Source organism: Oncorhynchus tshawytscha, linkage group LG09, assembly GCF_018296145.1.
Source record: "Oncorhynchus tshawytscha isolate Ot180627B linkage group LG09, Otsh_v2.0, whole genome shotgun sequence".
In the NCBI taxonomy this organism is placed as follows: domain Eukaryota; kingdom Metazoa; phylum Chordata; class Actinopteri; order Salmoniformes; family Salmonidae; genus Oncorhynchus; species Oncorhynchus tshawytscha.
Genome location: NC_056437.1, coordinates 64,540,617 through 64,566,001, shown reverse-complemented (window position 1 = coordinate 64,566,001; position 25,385 = coordinate 64,540,617). Strand labels below are relative to the sequence as shown.

The 25,385-nt window shown below is 42.3% G+C and overlaps 1 protein-coding gene across 2 annotated transcripts; it reads left to right on the top strand.

Moving 5' to 3' along the window:
- Positions 1-785: 785 nt before the first annotated feature.
- Positions 786-12,692, top strand: aldoaa (aldolase a, fructose-bisphosphate, a). Of its 2 annotated transcripts, none has more exons than XM_024422892.2 (8): positions 786-944; positions 2,195-2,313; positions 6,064-6,327; positions 6,573-6,733; positions 7,098-7,181; positions 7,677-7,851; positions 9,986-10,185; positions 12,120-12,692. In XM_024422892.2, the coding sequence occupies exons 2-8, from the start codon at positions 2,202-2,204 to the stop codon at positions 12,213-12,215; spliced, it is 1,092 nt and encodes a 363-aa protein (XP_024278660.1). In that variant the 5' UTR covers positions 786-944; positions 2,195-2,201; the 3' UTR covers positions 12,216-12,692. The 2 variants fall into 2 exon arrangements, with proteins under 2 accessions (XP_024278660.1, XP_024278668.1); XM_024422900.2 differs by lacking the exon at positions 786-944 and adding an exon at positions 1,517-1,537.
- The last annotated feature ends 12,693 nt before the right edge of the window (positions 12,693-25,385 follow it).

The window sequence follows — 25,385 nt, the reverse complement described above, 5'->3', positions numbered from 1 at the left end:
TCAACATGGCCAAACTAAACTAGCGCATCATGTTTCACACCAGTAACATGGAGGGAGGGATGGGTGACGTGGATGGAGGTATGGGTAAAGGAAGCGAAGGAGAGCAGAATTAGAAACCAAATTTGAAAGAGGGAGACAATGAAGTAATGAATGGTGATGATGATGATGATGATGCACATTGAACATGACAATGCTATAGTTTAGCGCTGCCTACAGTGTCTATAATATAATGTATTTTGAATAGCTTTGCTGCCAGTAGTGTTCTGTACATCTTGTCATCATATTGTATTTATAATATATAGTAGGTCTAGTAATTGAATTGATTATTATGACCAATGTGTATTCTTATTCCATGTAAACTATCATTATGAATAGTCTCGAGCCAAATCTGCAGCAACATAACTTCCCCGAGGTTTCAATTGAAAAGGCTTATTCATTCATAGTAGGTCTAGATTGAGGACAGTGCCGCTTCTGTGGTGCAGTCTGGCTTCAATGCGGCACCACCACAAAGTAGTGCCTTTCTGCTGTGGCAGTATATCACAGGCACGTATTGAGCATGCATTGTGCACGTGAGATCTCTCACGTACATGATCGCACATCTTTCCACCCCTTTATTCCTAAAACACGCCTTCTTTCTCTTCCGTCATTCAAAAGAACGGCACTTGGATGCAAGTGAGCCAACCACTGTCACAGAAAAAACGTTTTCTCCAGACAATGGATGGAATGATATGTCAATCTTTCATCGTGAGTTTTGATTGGACAGTCTCCGTACGTGGCCTGGGGCAAGGCCCTCTTTTTCGTCACTGGCCTTCCCTGGTCACTTGACATTTAACAGTTCTAGACATCCTTCTTCATTGCATGATATTGCAACAGAACGCATCTCTTCCCTCTTAAAACCGTAAAGTTACAGCTTTTGCTCTATTATCTTTTGCGCAGATAAACTGGTAAGTTTTTTCTCATCAACTAATCATTTGTTATGTAAAATGATGTCGTTTCCATCAGACATTACTGTATTGATGTATGTATAAGCCTCAAGCTAAATATGTAATATATATGATGTCGTATTTCATGTCTGTAGTTGAAATATGACTCTTACGTGTGACTCTTCCTATCCGGCAACTCCCAATGTATTACAAGGTCATACGGATGCAATGGCAAGGACAGACGCGGAAGTATTTTAATTGTATTTATTTAACTAGGCAAGTCAGTTAAGAACACATTCATATTTACAATAACGGCCAAAGAACGGTGGGTTAACTGTCTTGTTCAGAGACAGAACGACAAGAGTTTTACCTTGTCGGCTCGGGGATTCGATCTGGCAGCCTTTCGGTTATTGGCCCAATGCTCTAACCACTAGGCTACCTGCCTGTAATACTTGCCGGGACCTAGTATGAAATAACGCGCATATTATGTAAACTGTTCATAGCGGGCAAATACATCCAGAAATATCACACAAGCGCTCCCCAAAATACAATCAGAACGTCGTGTACACGCCTACATCAACGGATGCCAAAAGCGAATCCCTCACGTACGCACGGTATGTGAAAACTCCACGCACCGACTATAAGGGACGATTTGGATGTATAATGCGATTTGAAGCTAGCTTCATGTTGTTTTTCACTGTTGAAATGCTCACCAGAATTTGTGAGATGCTTTTGTTTGAGAAATCGGACGGACTCCTCTGATGGCGCACATAGGCAGACCAAGGTTATATTGGGAGTCTCAGCATGATAACTAGCCTGTGCAGCTGCTAATGGCGTATATCTACTGTATCGTCTGGGCTTGATGTACACAGACGGTACCTAATACACCCGTGTCCCCCGGCAACAAGTTCGTAGTGCGTATATTTCGCCCATTTTTGCCGTCTCGCCATTAAATCTACTTAAGGAGGAAATTGAAGTCTTTGCAGCTTGCATGGAGAATGTTTAATGTACGAACCGGTCGCCATTGGAGTGTATTACAGCCTTATGATGCTGCTATGACAGTTGATTTGCGTCAGTGGGGATTAACCATCCTTGCTACAAACACTGAATCTATAATCCTTTCAACATAAAGATTCATAACAATGATTTCTCTCCATGTCTCCCTCATTCATCTCCCTCACCCCTCCCCTCTCTCCCTCACTCCCACCTCCCCTCTCCCTCTTGCTTTTGCTCTCTCTCTCTCTCTCTCTCTCTCTCTCTCTCTCTCTCAGAGACACGATGCCTCACTCATTCCCATTCCTCTCTACGGAGCAGAAGAAGGAGCTCAGTGATATTGCTCAGAAGATCGTTGCTCCCGGCAAGGGAATCCTTGCTGCCGATGAGTCTACTGGTAGGGGACTGCTGATGAGTCCACACACACGGATCAGATCACCCACTAAACACACTCATTCATGGCATATCACAGATAGTGTACGGTGGCCTATAATGGGGCTATAACTGACACTGCCAGACGGGCAGAGCAAAAGAGAGAGAGAGAGAGAGAGAGAGACAGAGAGATTGCACTATTACATAACTCAACCTACCCTACATAACAAGGCCTACATGTAAAAACAGTTTATTATCCGAGAGAGAAGGGTATAAGAATGTATTAAAACACAATTTGAAAGCTTACCATCACATTTCACAATGTCTGCAAGCAAAACCACATCTTCAGCTGTAACCTACCACTGAGAGAGTCTTGCCCAAGTGGCACTGTAGGCTACTTACATAACACATAGAAAAATGTGCCAATCCCTGAAAGGGAGAATGACAACATCCAAGTTCACACTGCTGTTACTATGGTGACGTTCCTCCATCCTTCTGAGAGCCTTGGAAATACAAGGCTTGGCAAACTGTCCTGCATGTTGGCACTAAACCTCCCATTCAAATTACAATACAGATGTCTTGGAGAATTTGGTGCCATCAAGGCAATTTTCCAAATGTAGTATTTATTAAGTGGTGATTTTGTGGGATTTGTCTGTGCATGGTATTGCACTTCAAACAAGAACCTTCTTGTCACAAGGCCAGCCTGTTAACGGAAGTAGAGATTTGGAATTGCTATAACACTAGTATATACTGTATATCTATGAATGTATTAAAATGGAACTAATAGCATTTTACCAACATGAAATCTTATTTAAAATCTGCTCTTATTCACCCCAGGAAGAATATGCCACTTTTATTTATTTATTTATTTATTTATTCTGACAAGCGAGCACTTAAATATGGTAATTTTGACATTTTCATACATTTTTACAATGTTTGGGAATTACATATAGTAAGGCTCCCGAGTGGCACAGAGGTCTAAGGCACTGCATCTCAGTGCTAGAGGCGTCACTACAGACCCTGGTTGGATTCCAGGCTGTATCACAACTGGTCATGATTGGGAGTCTCATAGGGCGGTGCACAATTGGACCAGCGTCGTCAAGGTTAGAGTTTGGCCGGGGCAGTCCGTCATTGTAAATATGAATTTATTCTTAACTGACTTGCCTAGTTAAATAAAGGTTAAATAAAAATAAAAGGCATTTGTGAAAATGTTATCGCAATATAGAGTAAGAAAGCGGCTGTGCATTTGGACAATTAATAGACACTGCAGGAAATAAAACCTCATTTAAAACATCTGTCTTGTCCAGGACCAGGGTCTACATAGACAAGTGTGCCATAGCTAATCATAGCTACTGTAGATCTTTATGCAAACAAGCCATTTGTCACACGGGCCTGCCATCATTCACTTTGAACTGGACTGTGTGTTTACAGGCAGTTGCAACAGCTTGACTTTAGATCATTATAAACGCATTTGGCAAAAGCCACAAAATACACCTGAATGGATTTTTCCATGTTTTGTTACGTTACAGCCTTATTCTAAAATTGATTAAATTACATTTTTTCCCTCATCAATCTCCACACATAATGACAAAGTGAAAACAGGTTTGTAGAAATATTTGCAAATTTATTACAAATAAAAAAACTGAAATACCTTATCTACATAAGTAATTCAGAACCTTTGCTATGAGACTCGAAAATTGAGTGCATCCTGTTTCCATTGATCATCCTTAAGATCTTTCTACAACTTGATTGGAGTCCACCTGCGGTAAATTCAATTGATTGGACATGATTTGGAAAGGCACACACCTGTCTATATAAGGTCCCACAGTTGCCAGTGCATGTCTGAGCAAAAGCCATCAGGTCAAAGGAATTGTCAGTAGCTCCGAGACAGGATTGTGTCGAGTCACAGATCTGGGGAAGATTACTAAAAAATGTCTGCAGCATTAAAGGTCCTTGAGAACACAGTGGCCTCCATTATTCTTCAATCAAAGAAGTTTGGAACCACCAAGACTCTTCCGAGAGCTGAACACCCGGCCAAACTGAGCAATCTGCGAGGTGGAGATGACCAATAACCCAATGGTCACTCTGACAGATCTCCACAGAGTTCCTCTGTCGAGATGGGAGAATCTTCCAGAAGGACAACCATCTCTGCAGCACTCCACCAATCAGGCCTTTATGGTAGAGTGGCCAGACGGAAACCACTCCTCAGTATTAGGCACATGACAGCCCGCTTAGAGTTTGCCAAATTGCACTTAAAGGTCTCTCAAACGATGAGAAACAAGATGATCTGGTATGATGAAACCAAGATTGAACTCTTTGGCCAGAATGCCAAACGTCACGTCTGGAGGAAACCAGGCACTGCTCATCGCCTGGCCAATACCATCCCTACGGGGAAGCATTGTGGTGGCAGCATCATGCTGGGGGATGTTTTCAGCAGCAGGGACTGGGAGAATTTTCAGGATCGAGAGATAGATGAACGGAGAAAAGTACAGAGAGATCCTTGATGAAAACCTCCAGAGCGCTCAGGACCTCAGACTGGGTGAAGGTTCACCTTCCAACAGGACAATGACCCTAAGCACACAGCCAAGACAACGCAGGAGTGGCTTCGGGACAAGTCTCTGAATGTCCTTAAGTGGCCCAGCCAGAGCCCAGACTTGAACCCGATCGAACATCTCTGGAGAGACCTGAAAATAGCTGTACAGCGACGCTCCCCATCCAACCTGACAGAGCTTGAGAGGATCTGCAGAGAAGAATGGGAGAAACTCCCCAAATACAGGTGTGCCAAGCTTGTAGCGTCATACCCAAGAAGACTCAAGGCTGTAATCGCTGCCAAAGGTGCTTCAACAAAGTACTGAGTAAAGGGTCTGAATACTTTAAAAAATATATATATTTATACACTACCGTTCTCTCTGTACTTTGCTCCATTCACCTTTCTCTCAATCCTGATTAGTCTCCCAGTCCCTGCCGTTGAAAAACATGCCTATATCATGATGCAGCCACCACCATGCTTCACCATAAGGATGGTGCCAGGTTTCCTCCAGATGTGACGCTTGGCATTCAGGCCAAAGAGTTCTCCCATCTCCAAAGAGGAACTCTGGAGCTCTGTCAGAGTGACCATCGGGTTCTTGGTCACCTCCCCGACCAAGACCCCTCTCCCCTGATTGCTCAGTTTGGCTGGGTGTCCAGCTCTAGGAAGAGTCTTGGTGGTTCCAAATTTTGTCCATTTAAGACTGATGGAGGCCGCTGTGTTCTTAGGGACCTTCAATGCGGCAGACATTTTTTGGTACCCTTCCCCAGATCCTTGCCTTGACACAATCCTGTCTCGGAGCTCTACGGACAATTCATTCGACCTCATGGCTTGGTTTTTGCTCTGACATTCACTGTCAGCTGTGGGTCCTTTTATATAGATAGGTGTGTTCCTTTCCAAGTAATGTCCAATCAATTGAATTTATCACCGGTGGACTTCAATCAAGTTGTAGAAACATCTCAAGAATGATCAATGGAAACAGGATGCACCTGAGCTCAATTTCGAGTCTCATAGCATAGGGTCTAAATACTTATGTAAATAAGGTATTTCTAAAGAAAAAAATATTTTCACTTTGTCATTATGGTGTATTGTGTGTAGATTGATGGGTATTTTTATTTTGTTTAATACATTTTAGAAGAAGGCTGTAACGTAACAACATTTGGAAAAAGGAAAGGGGTCTGAATACTTTCTGAATGCACTGTATATATTTTCTATTTATCGTATTCATTTTTAACCTCATTCCAACAGGCAGCGTCGCCAAGCGTTTCCAAAGCATCAACGCTGAGAACACTGAGGAGAACCGCCGTCTTTACCGCCAGCTCCTCTTCACGGCCGACCGCGTAGAGCCATGCATCGGCGGGGTCATCTTCTTCCATGAGACCCTGTACCAGAAGACAGACGACGGCAAGCTGTTCCCCCAGCTCATTAAGGAGAGGGACATGGTGGTGGGCATCAAGGTGGACAAAGGTGTCGTCCCCCTGGCCGGGACCAACGGAGAGACCACCACTCAGGGTGAGCGACAACGGCAGGCCGGGTCTAGGTGACCTTTCACCTCTAGAATTGAGCTCAACTTTGCTACATATGCAGATTGTATTCAGGGGATGGTTTGAAGAGTGAAACTGGAACAAAGTGTCAAGTCATGTTTATTTCATAATGTTACACATACCCACCTCCACCTCTCTGTCTGTCTGTCTCTCTCCCTCGCTGTCTGTCTGTCTCTCGCTCTCTCTGTATGTCTCTCTGTCTCTCTCCCTCAGGTCTGGATGGTCTGTACGAGCGGTGTGCCCAGTACAAAAAGGACGGAGCTGACTTTGCTAAGTGGCGTTGTGTGCTGAAGATCACTGACACCACCCCCTCAGAGCTGGCCATCAAGGAGAACGCCAACGTCCTGGCGCGCTACGCCAGCATCTGCCAGATGGTGAGACACACAGAAACACGCATTGAACATGTGTGAACATATTGGCACACATAATGAGTTGGCACACACTTGGCCCCTACAGTTCACGCTTACGTTACATCATTACCCACTCTTCATCAATCTCCACAAAACAATATCTATTTATTGTAAATGTTTCACATCTGGGCTTCGAAAAACAATATGACCACTATAATTACTTATCAAGGAGTTGTAGTTATTTTAGCCTGATCTGTAGCTGTAGAGTTAACCACCAAGAATCAAATTAGCTCGGGTGCCAAGTTGCGAACTCCGGTGCCATTGAAAAGTTGTATTGTTTGTTCTGTAGTCATGACGCTGGTTGCCATGCTCCTGTGCCCTTCCCTAGCATGGCATTGTGCCCATCGTGGAGCCTGAGATCCTGCCAGACGGAGACCATGACCTGAAGCGCTGCCAGTATGTCACAGAGAAGGTGTGGGATCGCTCCGACTAACAGAAAAATAGTGGCTACCTTCCAATAGCCGTTCTAGCTTGCCACTTAAAATGCATGTCAGCTTCATTCTAGTTGGCTGCATTTAGACAGGCAGCCCAATTCTGACCAAGTTGATTTTTTGACCAATCACATCAGATTTTTTCACATTGGATCCTGTTCAGATCTGATCTGATTGGTCAAAAGAGTGAAAAACTAGTGAAAAAAAGATCAGAATTGGTCTGATGTGTAAATGCAACCTTAGTGTGGGTATTGGAATAGAGCGTGCTAAGTCTGGGTAGGATAGGAACACTCATTAGATCAATCAGTCATTCAATCAATTTCAACACCTCTAACTATTTCTGTCGGTCTCATCCCTATTTCTTCTGTTTCCTTTGTCTCTCACTCTCTGTCCCCTTGTCTTTCTCTCTCCCGCTCTCTGTCCCCTGTCTTTTTCCGGTCGCTCTCTCTTTCTCTCTCCCCCTCCTCCCCCCACAGGTTCTGGCTGCAGTGTATAAGGCTCTGTCTGACCACCATGTGTACCTGGAGGGCACCCTGCTGAAGCCCAACATGGTCACCCCTGGACACTCCTGCTCCCAAAAGTTTAGCAACCAGGAGATAGCCATGGCAACTGTCACCGCCCTGCGCCGCACCGTGCCCCCAGCCGTGCCTGGTGAGAAGGAGAGACATACACAGGAACAGTCAAAACGTTCGGACACGCCTACTCGCTTGGACACACCTACCTCAATATTATAAAAAAAGTCATATTGCACTTTTGCACATTACATACTTGAATTAATAGGGTCAAATGACGAGACAGAGAAACGTTAGGTTTCAGAACTAGTCATTTTCCAAGAATGAAGAAGAAATCTTGAAGATCTCACTAACGCACTCCATTGACGTTATATACAGTACATACACTACCGGTCAAAGTTTTAGAACACCTACTCATTCAAGGGATTTTCTTAATTTGGACTATTTTCTACATTGTAGAATAATAGTGAAGACATCAAAACTATGAAATAACTCATGGAATGATGTAGTAACATAAAAAAGTGTTAAACAAATCTAAATATATTTTATATTTGAGATTCTTCAAAGTAATCACCCTTTGCCTTGATAACAGCTTTGCACACTTGGTATTCTCTCAACCAGCTTCACCTGGAATGCTTTTCCAACAGTCTTGAAGGAGTTCCCACATGCTGAGCACTTGTTGACTGCTTTTCCTTCACTCTGCGGTCCAACACATCCCAAACCATTTCAATTGGGTTGAGGTCGGGTGATTGTGGAGGCCAGGTCATCTGATGCAGCACTCCATCACTCTCTTTCTTGGTCAAATAGCCCTTACACAGCCTGGAGGTGTGTTGGATCATTGTCCTGTTGTAAAACAAATAATAGTTCCAGTAAGCACAAACCAGATGGGATGGCGTATCGCTGCAAAATGCTGTGGATGCCATGCTGGTTAAGTGTGCCTTGATTTCTAAATAAATCACTGACAGTGTCACCAGCAAAGCACCATCACACCTCCTCCATGCTTCACGGAGATCACATGCGGAGATCATCCGTTCACCTACTCTGCATCTCACAAAGACAAAGCGGTTGGAACCAGAAATCTCAAATTTGGACTCATCAGACCAAAGGACAGATTTCCACCGGTCTAATGTCCATTGCTCGTGTTTATTGGCACAAGCAAATCTTTTTCTTATTGGTGTCCTTTAGTAGTGTTTTCTTTGTAGCAATTCGACCATGAAGGCCTGATTCACGCAGTCTCCTCTGAACAGTTGATGTTGAGATGTGTCTGTTACTTGAACTTTGATGCATTTATTTGGGCTGCAATTTCTGAGGCTGGTAACTCTAATGGACTTATCCTCTGCAGCAGAGGTAACTTTGGATCTTCCTGTGGCGGTCCTCATGAGAGCCAGGTTCATCATAGCGCTCAATGGTTTTTGTGACTGCACCTGAAGAAAGTTTAAAAGTTCTTGACATTTTCCCTATTGACTGACCTTCATGTCTTGAAGTAATGATGGACTGTTGTTTCTCTTTGCTTATTTGAGCTGTTCTTGCCATAATATGGACTTGGTCTTTTACCAAATAGGGCTTCTGTATACCACCCCTACCTTATAACAACACAACTGATTGGCTGAAATGCATTCAGATGGAAATTCCACAAATGAACTTTTAAGAAGGCACACCTGATAGTTGAAATGTTTTACCTCATGAGAGAATACCAAGAGTGTGCAAAGCTGTCATCAAGGCAACGGTTGGCTACTTTGAAGAATCTCAAATATAAAATATTTTTTTAACACTTTTTTGGTTACTACCTGATTCCATATGTGTTATTTCACAGTTTTGATGTCTTCACTATTATTCTACGATGTAGAAAATAGTATAAAAAAAAAGAAAAACCCTGGAACGAGTAGGTGTGTCCAATCTTTTGACTGGTACTATACATATATAAATATGGAGACACACACACACACACACATGCATGCACGCACGTGTAGCACATGGCGATGTGTGAAACTTCCTCCTCAGCCTTAAGTGTCCACGCTTTTGCCGCTCAAGAGCTAGCTTTTCAGTGGCGCAACCCGCAGAGATGCTTGAGGGAGGAAGGTCATGTGTGTTTGTGAAGCTGAGGTCCCGGTTTCGAGCCAGGTATGTTCCGAATTGGGAGGAAGTGGTACTCACTGAGCAAGCAACATGACATCCTTTACATGCACGCACACACACAAACCCTTCTCCCCCACACACATCTCCTCTTGTCTTACCCTTCCTCTCCCTGTCTCCCTCCCTCCGTCCTTCCCCAGGCATCACCTTCCTGTCTGGCGGCCAGTCTGAGGAAGAAGCCTCCATCAACCTGAATGCCATGAACCAGTGTCCCCTTCACCGGCCCTGGGCCATCACGTTCTCCTATGGCCGCGCCCTGCAGGCCTCCGCCCTCAAGGCCTGGGGAGGCAAGCCAGAGAACGGCAAGGCCTGCCAGGAGGAGTTCATCAAGAGAGCCCTGGTATGACCCACACAAAGAGAAGAACATGAGGGAGGGAGATACGAAGGGTGGCATTCAAATAGTAGTATTTGTTTTCTTTCTAATACTTTGATTGAGCGTTTCATTGAGCCTGCCTACCTTGAGTGTTAGATGGGTGGGCTTTGCACTTTCGGAATTATTCAATTTGTTCCCTTGCACCGGGCAAGTAAAGTATTCCAAGATTAACTTTGAACTATAATTAACTATAATATTTAACTTTAACTAACTTCCCAAAGATATTACTAATTTATCAAGTGACCCTAATGCAGCACAGCTGTCAACATTCTCAGAGTCAGGTTAAGGCATTTATATAGTAAGCGTGATGGTACTTTGTGCACAGTTCAACAGTTCAACAGTAGCAGTGAATACTTGGGCATTACATCACAAGGTTCTTAGAATTATTGTGACCCTCTGTGATAACAAACTACAGCAGGGCTATTCAACTAGCTGCCACTTTATACATTTATAATGTGCTTTTGATACATTTAAAAATACAAATAAAAAAATGTTTTTTGGGGGGGTTAGAGACGGTGAGAGAAAGACTGGAAAGATTGGAGAGAAGTTTGTGCCAGAAGGGTGTGGGCTGGATTTGGATCCACGTATATATGTGACCCTAACTGCTAGACCATCTCAGTCCACCCCCTGGATAAATTCTGAACATGAAGTTTTAAAAATCTGACAAAAATATATGTTTTGTGCCAAAATGAGCCCTCAATATTCTAGTCAATATTCTCCAGTAGGAGAATCTGTTTTCCTGTAGTCCTGCCCATGAAGTGCTGTCAATTAATATCCTTCAACAAGCCAATCAGAGCTGCTAACATCAGCCAATCGCAGCTGCAAACATCTGGCGGCGCCACCGCATGAACATCACTTGTTTCATAGTCATTATGATCTACTTTTACATAATGATGTTAGGTGGCTAAGCAAGGGTAATGCTCTCAAGCGAGTATGTGAGCTTAGGAAGGAGAGTTTCTTTTTTTCTGCGATTACCGCCACAAGAAAGCCGACACAAATCAAGCAAAAATGCTTGATAGGGAGTTCGTAGCAGAGGTTTGTTTTTCAGTTCAATCACTTGAATTGACATAATGTGGTATTATAGGGGAGGGATGAAACAGTTAATGACATGATTGAAAAAATGACTGCTTTTCAAAAGAAATGTGTTATTTTCTCCTGATTTTTTTTTAGCCCAAACAAAATGCTCTATTTCCCTACACTCGGCTCGAATTGAGCAGAATGTCGTCTGTCGGGCAGCGAAAGCGTGCAGCTCAAATAACTGGTTGTCCCATGGAGCAGCGTACAGATGAACGACAGCGGTAGAGTAGTTAAATGAAACAAGTTTTTCATAATTCATAAAAAGAATGCATCGCTGATTCGTATTTCCTGTAACTCTCTGAAGAAGTAACGCTTGTTTGTGTGCGCCCATGTGTTGTGTAGCCAGTTAGAATGCCAAAACAGTATTTTCCCAAAAACCTTCCCAATTAAATATTGACTCCAAAGTAGGCCAACTTGACGGAATGATATCATGATGGTTTGGAGCCTATAAATGTGTTGGCCATTTGTTTTTTCAAAATCTGCCATCACATGTACACTACTGTATATTGTACAGAAGGCGTGTTGGATAGCCCTGGACTACAGTCTCTAGGATAAGGTCCTAGACAGTCCTAGACACACCGTATAAACCTAATAAAGGAAGGCCATTGGGTGCGTACCTAATGTTCCTACAGCAATGAGATAGCTCCACTTCCTCTTGCTAAGGCTCCGTATGTCCTTGTGTGGGGAGACAGAGGGTCTGTACTAATTGTTGTCTTTTATCTTTCTTCCACTTTCTCTCTCTCTCTCCGACATTCTTCTCTCTTTCCCAAACCCTCTCTCACTCTTTCTTTCTCTCTCTCCCTCTCTATCTCTCACATTTACAGAACAACAGCAAGGCCTGTCAGGGCAAGTATGTTTCCTCTGGAGACAAGGGCGCCGCCGGCGGAGAATCCCTCTATGTGGCCAACCATGCCTATTAAGTATGGACCCACCCCTTTCAATATCAAACCACACCCACATTTCCCCACACTATCCACTCAGCTGTTACCCTTTTTTTTTGGCAAAACTCTTTCCCTCTTCCATTTTTTTTTTCTTTTTTCTTTGGGCTTGTGATGTCACTGTTATGTTATTGTGTAGTGCAGGAAAGTTAAGTGTGTCTCGTCAGTTATTTTAACATTTTAGCACTCAAACCCCCCTCTGTGATCCTTTGCCCCTAGTCACTCCCCGTTCGCAGCTGAGCTTGAGAGCTCCAGCTCTTTGCCCCCCCCCTCTGCTTACAATATCCTCCCCTGTGACTATCCCTCGTGATTCAGTGTTGTCTTCTTGATGATTCCTAAGTACATGTGCCTTCTTCTCTTGACTGAAAAAAACCCTGGAGGAAGACCTTGTAGAGTATATTATTAATGTATGAGATTCTATACACTGGAAATAGAAAATAAAGAATCATATTCACTAAATGCACTTTTGTGCTATCCTGTTTTGGGTTTGGGCAGACTGCCTGCTCTAATGAGACTGCTAGATGGGGGTGTAACTACCATTATCAGTGAAAACAGGGTCAGAAAATGCTTGGGGATTCACAGCATGTCATGCTGTAGCCGTAAAAACATGAAAAAAAAACGATACACATTCGTCTAAGGAGTACAGTAAGGAGTACAGTATTGTAGATGCCAACCGACCGGCAATGAGTAACACATATGAACAGTCACAATATCAATCTCTGACAGCAGTTAAAACAACAGACTCACACACAGGTTGACTAGCTAATTATTGCAGTATGAATTGTCACAGTCAAGAATCAACGAGTAGATCACTCACAATCAATAGCAATATGCAGCCTTAAAAGGACGTCAATGGATTATTTAAAGGGATAGTTCACCTTAATTACAAAATGACATATTGGTTTCCTTACCCTTTAATCAGTCTATGGACACGGTATGACAGCGAACATGCTTTGGTTTTGTTTACCTGGCCACTGTTTCCACATTTCTGGCACACATTCAATCCATGTCAATAGTCCCAATATCATTCATCAGTAACTTCTTTGAGCTACACAAGGTAAACAAAAACAAAGCATGGCTTGCTGTCATACCTTGTCCATAGACTGCGTACTATCCCTTTAAACAAAAGTCACAAGTCAGAGATTTTGGTTAATCTGAGATAAAGAAGAATATAAAAAGAGGGATGGACTACTGTCTCATAAACAGTCAGGATGACCTAGGCCTCAGCAGAAGCCTGGTGTCGGAGTTAATAATCTCCTGGATGAAAACTCCAGGGATGCCTTCTCTACTGCAGCCTTTCCCGAAACCCGTGATTCCCACCTGGACAAACTGACCAGCAGAGAGACATACCAACGGCCCACCAGAGTCCCCCTGACAAGTGGACAAGATAAACCACAAGTAAGACTGTGTGTTTTCCTTCAAGTGATGCAGTACCTGACAGGTGTCCTTTCCACCCCCCCAGAACCCAGCACACATGTCGAAGGTGGGAACAGGATACGCTTCCAGGCAAGCACACTACTTAATGAGGGGCACTCTCAGCTGCTGCAGGATCTTATCGGCAGACAACGGTCCTGGAGAACATGAGAGAGAGCAAGAGAGGGGGACAAACATTGAGTTAAAATATATAGTATGGGATCTAGAGTTCAAGAAATAAAGAAGGAGAGTGGGAGGAGAATACGAATAGGGGGATGAAGGCAAGCTAAAAGAACCTGGGCACATCTACTGGTTATCCAGTAGATTAGTAAGAATGGCTCACCCCTTGCCCTTTTCCCTTTATCCAGATTACAACCTTTTACTTTCGGTTAATTGAAAATGGAACCATTTTCATTTGACGAACAAAATGTTGACAGCGGTGCCATACAGGTTATAAAATAGTATTTTCGATGTGCCTATTCCATTGCACATGGTTTATGAACTGATACCCAAAACAATGCTTGATTCAAACTTGGGGTTTCAATTTAAATGATTAATTCTTGCCACCAACAGAATGTTACAGTGCCTTGCAAAAGTATTCATCCATAGTATCCATTCTATTTATGTTTTCAATTAACATTTGGCGACGAAATACAGTTAACATTTTGGCAACCCCATCTGTTTTGCTCCATAGTTGCACATGCATCGGTCTTGTTGCTAAACAACCAACCCGTCTACACCAGACCCTAATTGTGACTGTAGGGACACAAAACGATTACCAATAATATACAATAGATGGAGACAAAGTTCGATATATCGATATATTGTCCATAATGGTGCAAAAATGATGCAAAAAAATATGTATGTGTGAGAGGGGATGCTGGTTTATTCTGAGGCCCGCAGCAGTTAGATGCTATCTAGGACTCCAATTAATGTTCAACATAGTCGTTCAGTAACCAAGACTCTGGGCTACCGAAAAAACAATTTGTCAATGTCCATGGAGGCTGCAAGTTAGTGATCCCCAGCTTTGCATTCTCTCTGATCTGGTCCTCCATGAGGTTGACTAACGGAGAGAAACTAGGTTATCGATATGTCTAATTTTCTTGACTACTAGCGGAGCTAGCTGGTAAATCAAGCTCTCTCTTTGCCAACCAAGTCAGAAGAGGAGTGAAAACATCTTCTCTCCCAAGAAAAGCCTTGAATGCAGTTATATGCTGTTCTTTCAATTAAGTTATGCCTTCCAGTTCTGATATAACTGCTGCTATAGCATAACCAACACCAACCTCCTCAAGAGCAATCATTGTTATTAGGATTTTCGACTTTGCCCCCAGTACAGGCGCCTCTTGTTGTCATCATCAACTAAACCACCCTCACAGATTATCAGAGGACGCTGATTGGTCCAGCCGCACGGTGGAGGGAAGGGAATGACTAGAACTCAGAGGCTGTCAATTGTGCATCTGTAAAAGATTCTGAGGGTCTTAGGGGTCAAGCCAAATTTCTTCCGCCTCCTGAGGTTGAAGAGGTGAAGTTGCGCCTTCTTCACCACACTGTGTGGGTGGACCATTTCAGATTGTAAGTGTTGTGTACGCCGAGGAACTTGAAGCTTCCCACCTTCTCCACTGCGGTCCCGTCAATGTGGATAGGGACTTGATCCTTCTGCTGTTTCCTGAAGTCCACGATCGGCTCACCTCCTCTCTGTAGGCTGTCTCGTCATTGTTGATAATCAGGCCTTCTACTATTGTGTCGTCTGCAAACTTGATGATTGAGTTGGAACCGTGCGTGGCCACGCAGTCATGGGTGAACAGGGAATACAAGAGGGGGCTGTGCACACACTTAGCCTACTGGTCTGACTTGGTGGTGCACCTGTTTTAGAGAAATGTCATCATTGAACATTGTTAGAGGTTTCATTGTCTGATTACAGTGCATTCGGAAAGTATTCAGACCCCTTGACTTTCCCACATTTTGTTACATTACAGCCTTATTCTTGAATGTATTTTTTAAAATCCTTCTCATCAATCTATACACAATACCCCATAACGACAAAGCAAAAACAGGTCAATAAAATGTTTTTGCAAATACGAAAATATCACATTTACATAAGTATTCAGACTCGTTACTCAGTACTTTGTTGAAGCACTTTTGGCAGCGATTTCAGCCTTGAGTCTTCTTGAGTATGACGCTACAAGCTTGGGACACCTGTATTTGGGGAGTTTCTCCCATTCTTCTCTGCAGATCCTCTCAGGTTCTGTCAGGTTGGATCGGGAGCGTCGCTGCACAGCTATTTTCAGCTCTCTCCAGAGATGTTCAATCAGGTTCAGAACGGGCTCTGGCCACTCAAGTACATTCAGAGACTTGCCCCGAAGCCAATCCTGCATTGTCTTGGCTGTGTGCTTAGGGTCGTTGTCCTGTTGGAAGGTGAACCTTTGCTCCAGACAGTTTGGCTGGGCGGCCAGCTCTAGGAAGAGTCTTGGTGGTTCCAAACGTCTTCCATTTAAGAATAACGGAGGCCACTGTGTTCTTGGGGACCTTCAATGCTGCAGATATTTTTTGGTACCCTTCCCAGATCTGTGCCTCGACACAATCCTGTCTCGGAGCTACAGACAATTCCTTCAACCTCATTTGTTGGTTTTTGCTCTGACCTGCACTGTCAACTGTGGGACCTTATATAGACGGGTGTGTGCCTTTCAAATCATGTCCAATCAATTGAATTTACCACAGGTGCTCCAATCAAGTTGTAGAAAAATCTCAAGGATGATCAATGGAAACGGGATGCATTCAATTTCGAGTTTCATAGCAGCGTGTCTGAATACATATGTAAATAAGGTATTTCTGTTTTTTATTTTTAACATATTTGCAAACATTTCTACAAACCTGTTTTTGCCATAAAACATAGATTAAATCAATTTTAGATTAAGGCTGTAACGTAACACCATTCAGGTGCGTTTTATGGCTTATGCTGAATGCGCTCTTATGATCTAAAGCCACACTGTTGCAACTGCCTGTTCAAAGTGAATGATGACAGGCCTGTGTGTCAAATGGCTTATTTGCATAAATGCCTTACCATACATGTGATTGGCTATGGCACACTTGTCTGTGTAGACCCTGGTCCTGGACAAGACAGATGATTTTATTAGGTTTAATTTACTACAGTGTCTATTAATTGTCCAAATGCACAGCCACTTTCCTACTCTATATTGATATATCATTTTCACAAATGCCTTACAAAATGTGAAAATTACCATATCTAAGTGCTCGCTTGTCATGAAAAAAAAAGTGAAACATTCTTCCTGGGGTGTATAAGACAGATTTTAAATAAGATTTCTTGTTGCTAAAATGCTATTAGTTCCATTTTAATACATTCATAAATATACAGTATATACTAGTGTTATGACAATTCCAAAGCTCTACTGGCAATTCCTTTGACCGCATGGCTTGATCAATGGAAACAGGGTGAACCTGGTATTTTTTAGTATATTTTTTAATGAAATTCGCAAAATAAATTCTAAAAAGCTGTTTTCGCTTTGTTATTATGGGATATTGTGTGATTTTGTTGTTGTTTTTACCCATTTTAGAATAAGGCTGTAACGTACTGCAACAAAATGTGGTAGAATACTGAATACTTTCCGAATGCACTGTATATGTCCCCTTTATTTATCATACAGATCTGAATTGATGCACAGAGAAAATACTGTAAGAACGGCCTTTGTTCGGAATTCTGCCACTGTACATTTCAAAACTGCTAAACAAATAGTTACAGAGGCTTTCGAAAGTATTCACCCCCCTTGGCAGTTTTCCTATTTTGTTGCTTTACAACCTGGAATTAAAATAGATTTTGGGGAGGTTTGTATCATTTGATTTACACAACATGCCTACCACTTTGAAGATGCAAAATGTTTTTTTATTGTGAAAAGAAAAAAGAAATGAGACGGACAAAAAAGACAAATTGAGCGTGCATAACTATTCAACCCCCCAAAGTCAATACTTTGTAGAGCCACCTTTTGCAGCAATTACATCTTCAAGGCATAACTGCTCCAGCTCCTTCAAGTTGGATGGGTTCCTCTGGTGTACAGCAATCTTTAAGTCATACCACAGATTCTCAAATCGATTGAGGTCTGGGCTTTGACTAGGCCATTCCAGACTAGGACATTTAAATATTTCCCAGTCCCTGCCGATGAAAAACATCCCCACAGCATGATGCCACCACCATCCTTCACTGTGGGGATGGTATTCTCTGGGTATTGAGAGGTGTTGGGTTTGCGCCCAGACAAATAGTTTTCCTTGATGGCCAAAAAGCTACATTTTAGTCTCATCTGACCAGAGTACCTTCTTCCATATGTTTGGGGAGTCTCCCACATGCCTTTTGGCGAACACCAAATGTGTTTGCGTATTTTTTTATTTTAGCAATGGCTTTTTTTCTGGACACAGTAAAGCCCAGCTCTCTGGATTGTACGGCTTAAAGTGGTCCTATGGACAGATACTCCAATCACCGCTGTGGAGCTCTGCAGCTCCTTCAGGGTTATCTTTGGTCTCTTTGTCGCCTCTCTGATTAATGCCCTCCTTGCCTGGTCCTTGAGTGTTGGTGGGCATCCCTCTCTTGGCAGGTTTGTTGTGCTGCCATATTCTTAAAGAATTTTAATAATGGATTTAACGGTACTCCGTGGATTTTCAAAGTTTCAGATATTTTGTAACCCAACCCTGATCTGTACTTCTCCACAATTTTGTCCCTGACCTGTTTGGAGAGCTCCTTGGTCTTCGTGGTGCCGTTTTCTTAGTGGTGTTGCAGATTCTGGGGCCTTTCGGAACAGGTGTATATATACTGAGATAATGTGACAGATCATGTGACACTTAGATTGCACACAGGTGGACTTTATTTAACTAATTACGTGACTTCTGAAGGTAATTGTTTGCACCAGATCTTATTTAGGGGCTTCATAGCAAAGGGGGTGAATACACATGCATGCACCGTTTAAAAAACAAACAAAAAATTTCACTTCACCAATTTCACTTCACCAATTTCACTAATTTCACCAATTTCACCAATTTCACAACTTCACTATTTTGGTTATAAATGCCAAGGGGGATGAATACTTTTGCAAGGCACTGTATATTGACTACGTTCGTCCTGGCTCGCTCATTAATGTCGTAAATTTAAATTACGCATGGTCTCTTATCCGCCCTTATGCCATAGTCTGCTTTACAGACACTGGGAGATATTCAACTTTTAGTAGGACAATAACCTAAAACACAAGGCCAAATATACACTGGAGTTGCTTACCAAGACGACATTGAATGTTCCAGAGCACCCTACTTAGTTTTCACTTAAATTGGTTTGAAATTCAATGGCAAGACTTAAATAGATTTGTAGCAATGATCAACAACCAACTTGACAGAGCATGAAGACTAACATGCAATCCTGGTGTGAAAAGCATTTAAAGACTTACCCAGAAAGACTCTCAGCTGTAATCGATGCCAGAAGTGATTTTAACATGTATTGACTCAGGAGGTTGAATACTTACGTATCAATAAATCAATCAATCCATCTATCTATACATTTTGAAGACCTTTTTTTATACAAATGTTAGAATTGGAAATATCCTTTTACATAAGGTGTTCTGTGTGGGTCCATTATTGGCATGTTCATATGTGTAATGAACTTGAAAAACCAAATCATACAGTGAAATGGGCATTAAATACTGCCGCAAGCCTCCTTGTCTACATTTAAATCTATACCAAGAAGTCACTTGTAGTAAAAGGATTGCCTTGTTGAATTTGCCAATGAACAAAAGCACAGCATAATCCCGACGCCAAAGCTTTCGGTAGACCCTTGGTGCAACCTGCGAGTGGGGAGACAGAACAGACAAGGCAAACGTTCCAATGCTGTTCCAATGCATGGCGAAATTAAACCATCTTTACATTGTCAGCACAGTAAAAGAAAAACTATTAAAACATAATCAATGTACATTATTCTGTGGCTAGAGTGGAGTTGAACCACAAAGACACAAACCAGTTGAAGAGAAATAGGCAGAAAACCAGATTTGTGACTCTCCAGTTTTCGTTCTGGAGCAAAGTAAGAAGCATTTGATACATAAGAACCCATTCCAGTACTGCATCTCAATAGTTCAACATGTCCTTCTCTTCTTCCCATCATGTGTACGGATCTTTAAGAACTCAACAAGAAAATTGGAAACAACAGCTTTCACCTATCCAGTGTCATAAAATATGTGCATATGAAGGAAAAGACACCAGAAGACACTTAGCTACTATTAGGACTCAATCCTGGATTGAGGTTTGAGGTTTAGCGCACCTTTTTCTGTTATGGGTCAGGATGGGTCACCCAGGGTGAGTCCTCATCTTCCTCCTCTATCGTTGTAAAACTGAGACGACACCCACGCCAAGCCCCACTTGAGGTTGGTCAACATTAACTTGAGCGCTTTGGTCCACTGCTCCTCTGAGTTGAACTGGATCTTGATGGAGAAGGAGCCGCCGCTGCCTCCCGTGTCCTCAATCATACTCTTCTCGACATCCATCCTGACCCATAACAGAAAAAGGTGCGCTAAACCTCAAACCCCCAGGTGTTTATTTCTTGAGGGGTATGAAAGAAACTGGTGCAACATCTACAGCTGCTAACACCCACATTTAAAAAAAATCTAAGGCCAGTATGCTAAAACTAAAATAATCTGCAAATTTCTCATGCTAGTGAATAGTTGGAGGCAAATGATCATGCAGAGACAAAGGAGTGAGCTGTCAAAAGCTGACCAACTCCAGTTATTTGTGTAAGTACAATAGAGTACCACAGTATGAGTCATAATATCCATAAAACATATGGAAATGGTTCCAACCGTATTTCCACCATTCATTTCTCCCCATAGGGAATTTTAGAAACACTTAAAATAAGGATTATTTTAATTATGATGTCACAACTGATCAATAAATTCCAAATGTTCTGTTTGAACATTCTGGTGTCTGGTTGCTAAAAATAGAACACCAGTATCTAAGACAATCTAGCAGATTCCTCCTGAGATATAGTTAAAATAAGTAGATCAAGTGCTACTAGACGAAAACTTAGTTGCAGAACGAGGTTAGAAGAATGCCACTGTCAATCTCCTTGATGATGAGGAGATTCTTGCGGCTGCTACAGGAAGACAATGCTTTAACAGGAAACCTTGGAGCTGCCAGTAGCAACTCCGTTCAGCCTGCCCTGCCATCTCAACCCAAGGCCACTGAGAAGCTTCCAGGGCTCAAACAAAACAGTTTTAACACCTCCAGAATCACAGTACTGGAGTTGACTGAATTAAGAAAGGGTGCTCTGCAGCGACTTGCCAGTTTGAAGGCTGTGGAAAAGAAACCACATCCTCCCTCCAGAATCCCAGTACTGCAGAAAAAGAGGTCCATCTGCAATAGGAGGAGTCAAGGACTGCATGTAGCTCCAACATCTCAGCAGTCAGGAAAGGCTACTGTTCCTCCCATCCATATTCCACTGCAACCCATCCGTACCAAGAGGGATCAAACCTGCGTGGTGAAAGACATCTACCTCCATAGTGCCAAGCCATTGAACGCAGTCCATGGAGCCAACATGGTCACCAAGATGCCACTGCCTCCCATTAGAGCCAGAGTCACTGTGCCAAACAATGACGCCAAGAAGAAGCCATTCCAGCCAGTCAGACCAGAGGGCAGCCCTCGTCCTGCTGCTTCAAAGTACAGAAGGCAGGTTGTGAAGAAACACGTTCAGTTCAAGACTCAGACCCTAACTGTACAGGATCTACCGCCATGCCCCAGTGAGATGGTATGGGACGTCTTTAACTCTGAGGCTGAGCAGGTGATGGCATATATGAAGGCCAAGCTGATCAGTGTCACCCAAGAATTGAAACTGATTAAGAGTGGGGCCAAGATAGATGCTCAGGCTTTAGAGGAGAAAAACGCAAAAGAGCGGTTGAGAAAAAAGGTGGAGAAGTTCATCCAGGAGATTTGCCTGATGAAGGTGGATTCTGACCTATGGGAGATGATAAGAGATAACGAAGAAGAGGAAGAAAGGAGTAAAGAGGTGAGGAGAAATGAAGAACAAAGCAGTGTGGCAAGTAAGCCAAAACAGACAGCCATGAGATATACTGTGATCAAGCCAAAGGAAGTCAAAAAGGGTTTGAACATGGAAGAGAAAAAGGAGGACAGACAGGTAAAGTAGCTTGACATTCCAAAGCCATGCTAACTGCTGATCTAGTATAGTGTTGGTGATCACGTGTGTTTGTATCAGAGGAGGCTGATAGGATGAGTTATAGGAGGATAGGATCGTTGTAATGGCTGGAATTAAATTAATTGTTCGAAACAAACGTGGTTTCCATGTGATTGATGTGTGTGATACTGTTCCTTTTATTCTATTCCAGCCATTACAATGAGCTCCTCCCACCAGCCTCATCTGGTTTGTACATATTGTATATCTTGTCTCTGTTGCCTAGCTGCCCATTATTTGGCCCATCTGATAACATCCATTCATTCAGGTGGTGTTGAAACGTCAATTTGGGATGAGTGCAGCCAACTCCAAGCTGAAGCAGTTTGAGCACTGCGGCCGGTGCTTTGATCCTAGTCGCCTGGAGAAACACAGCGAGATCTGTGCCAAGCTCTCCTCCAAGAGCTCTAGACGGGGGGTCTATGACTCCACCAAGCATCGGCTCAAAGGCACTGTACTGGCTGGCTACGTGAAGTGATCAGTGGTGTGATGCACCAAGGGACCTGAGAGTCTGTCACTCTTTTGTATTTTGTATTGAACAGACAGACATACAGTGACTGGTAAACCACCTGCTGCCCAAATTAGGACTTTTACCTTGGAATCTGTGAGGGTTCCAATAAGAGGCAGTACTACTAGGAGGCAGTATTGTATCCAGAAACGTCTAAACCAACAGTGTTCAGCAGTTCCTCCAATCTACAGAAACACCTGTATAAAACACCTCAATAAAATCCAATCCAAATACTCATCTAAATCATTCTGTCAGATGTGTTACTAGTGCAGGAAAGTAAAATAAATTAAATATTAAGAAACAAGGGTACGTATTTGTCAAATCTGAATATGAAAAGGAGTGATTTTTTTTAAATGAATTGGAATAATGAAGAAAGATAAACTAATTAATTTAGTTGTATAACTTACCAAATTTACACAAATAACGGAAGATGGTCAGCTTTTGACAGCTTAATCCTTGGTCTCTCGGCATAATCCATAGATGATTACAATTATAAAACATGTGTGTTCATGTACTGGGCCTTGTAGTTAGTTACCTCACGTGTTGGTAACAACCATCACACCTCTTCATCCATGCTTCACGGTGGGAACCACACATGCAGAGATCATCAGTTCACCTACTCTGCGTCTCACAAAGACACAGCGGTTGGAACCAAATCTCAAATTTGGACTCATCAGACCCAAGGACAGATTTCCTTGGTCTCGTGTTTCTTGGCCCAAGCATGTCTCTTCTTCTTATTGGTGTCCTTTAGTAGTGGTTTCTTTGCAGCAATTCGACCATTAAGGCCTGAATCACGCAGTCTCCTCTGAACAGTTGCTTTTAAGACCTGTCTGTTACTTGAACTCTGTGAAGCATTTTTTTGGCCTGCAATCTGAGGTGCAGATAACTCTAATGAACTTATCCTGTGCAGCAGAAGTAAGTCTTCTTTTCCTGTGAGGATCCTCATGAGAGCCCGTTTCATCATAGCACTTGTTGGTTTTTGCGACTGCACTTGATGAAACTTTGAATGTTCCATAATGACTGACTTTCTTGTCTAAAAGTAATGATGGACTGCCGTTTCTCTTTCCTTATTTGAACTGTTCTAGCCATAATTGTTTTTTTAACCTTAATTTAGCAATGTAAGTCAGTTAAGGACAAATTGTTATTTACAATGACAGCCTACTGGGGAACAGTGAGTTAACTGCCTTATTCAGCAGCAGAAAAATTGATTTTGATCTTGTCAGCTCAGGGATTCGATCTAGCAATCTTTTGGTTACTAGCCCAACGCTCTACCCTCTATATGGCTATCTTCTGTATACCACCCTACCTTGTCACAACACAACTGATTGGCTCAAACACATTAAGAAGGAAGAAAATTCCAAAATGTAACTATTAACAAGGCACACCTGTTAACTAATCCTTTGGAAATCAATGCGGCTTGGTTCTTTTTACTCTATATTATATAAATCTGATTTTACTTTGGATAATTATGCCTCAGCTGAATTTTTTCAGAACCTAGATCTTCCTTACATTTCCAATGAAGAATCACATAATATGTTAACACAATATGATTTGGACTTCTGTTGAAAAGGAATGTTTTCATAATGTAAACTGGTCACTGTTAAATTGTATGCTAAAGTTCTCTCAGCCCATTAAGAATCCTACATGACTACACTAGTGCATCATGACCAGACAGGGTTTATTAAAACTTGTGTGGTGTTCATGTTTTTGTTATTCACCCAATGTTCGCTGGTCTGATGGACCCACAACATCATTGGGTTTTTTAAACGATACAGCAATAACAATTTACGTAAAAATACTTCATACTTAGATGTTGACTTATATCAATTACAAGCAATGTAGACATGGTTAATATTTGCCATGTTCCTCTGCTATATCACATTCATCAATAAAAGCGCTATTCATTAAAAACAATTTTTTTTTGCTGATTTAAAAAAAAATTATAATGAAGATATAGGTGGAATAAATCATGTTTATTTTTAACAAATCACAATCGCTGCAGGAGTTGGGGTGCTTATGATATGTTGCCTCCTCTGGATTTGAGGTCTTAACAATACCTTGCATAGCTCCTCGAGAAAGAGCTGTCTACTCTGGAGAATCCCTCTGTTCCAATCTGTGTTCAACGCCATCCAGAGGACATACATGTTGTACGCTGAGATGTCCAAAATGTTGAAGAATATCAGTAGCCAGCGTAGGGTTCCTCTTTTGTAGCCAGTCACCAGCTTGTCTAAATTGTCCACCCCCTTTTGTGGCATTGTAACCCATTATAATTTCTAGTTTCTGATGTTCCTGGCCACAGATTCTCCCATCCCTACAGTGGGGCAAAAACGTATTTAGTCAGCCACCAATTGTGCAAGTTCTCCCACTTACCATACTTATTTTCCACCATAATTTGCAAATAAATTCATAAAATATCCTACAATGTGATTTTCTGGATTTTTTCTTTTCTAATTTTGTCTGTCATAGTTGAAGTGTACCTATGATGAAAATTGCAGGCCTCTCTCATCTTTTTAAGTGGGAGAACTTGCACAATTGGTGGCTGACTAAATACTTTTTTGAATGTGAATGTGCAGGTAGAGATACTGGGGTGCAAAGGAGCAAAATAAATAAATAAATACCAGTATGGGGTTGAGGTAGGTAGATAGATGGGCTGTTTACAGATAGGCTAAGTACAGGTGCAGTGATCTGTAAACTGCTCTGACAGCTGGTGCTTAAAGCTAGTGAGGGAGATGTGAGTGTCCAGCTTCAGAGATTTTTGAAATTCGTTCCAGTCATGGGCAGCAGAGAACTGGAAGGAAAGACGACCAAAGGAGGAATTGGCTTTGGGGGTGACCAGTGAGATACAGTGGGGCAAAAAAGTATTTAGTCAACCACCAATTGTGCAAGTTCTCCCACTTAAAAAGATGAGAGAGGCCTGTAATTTTCATCACAGGTACACTTCAACTATGACAGACAAAATGAAAGAAAAAAATTCAGGAAATCACATTGTAGGATTTTTTATGAATTTATT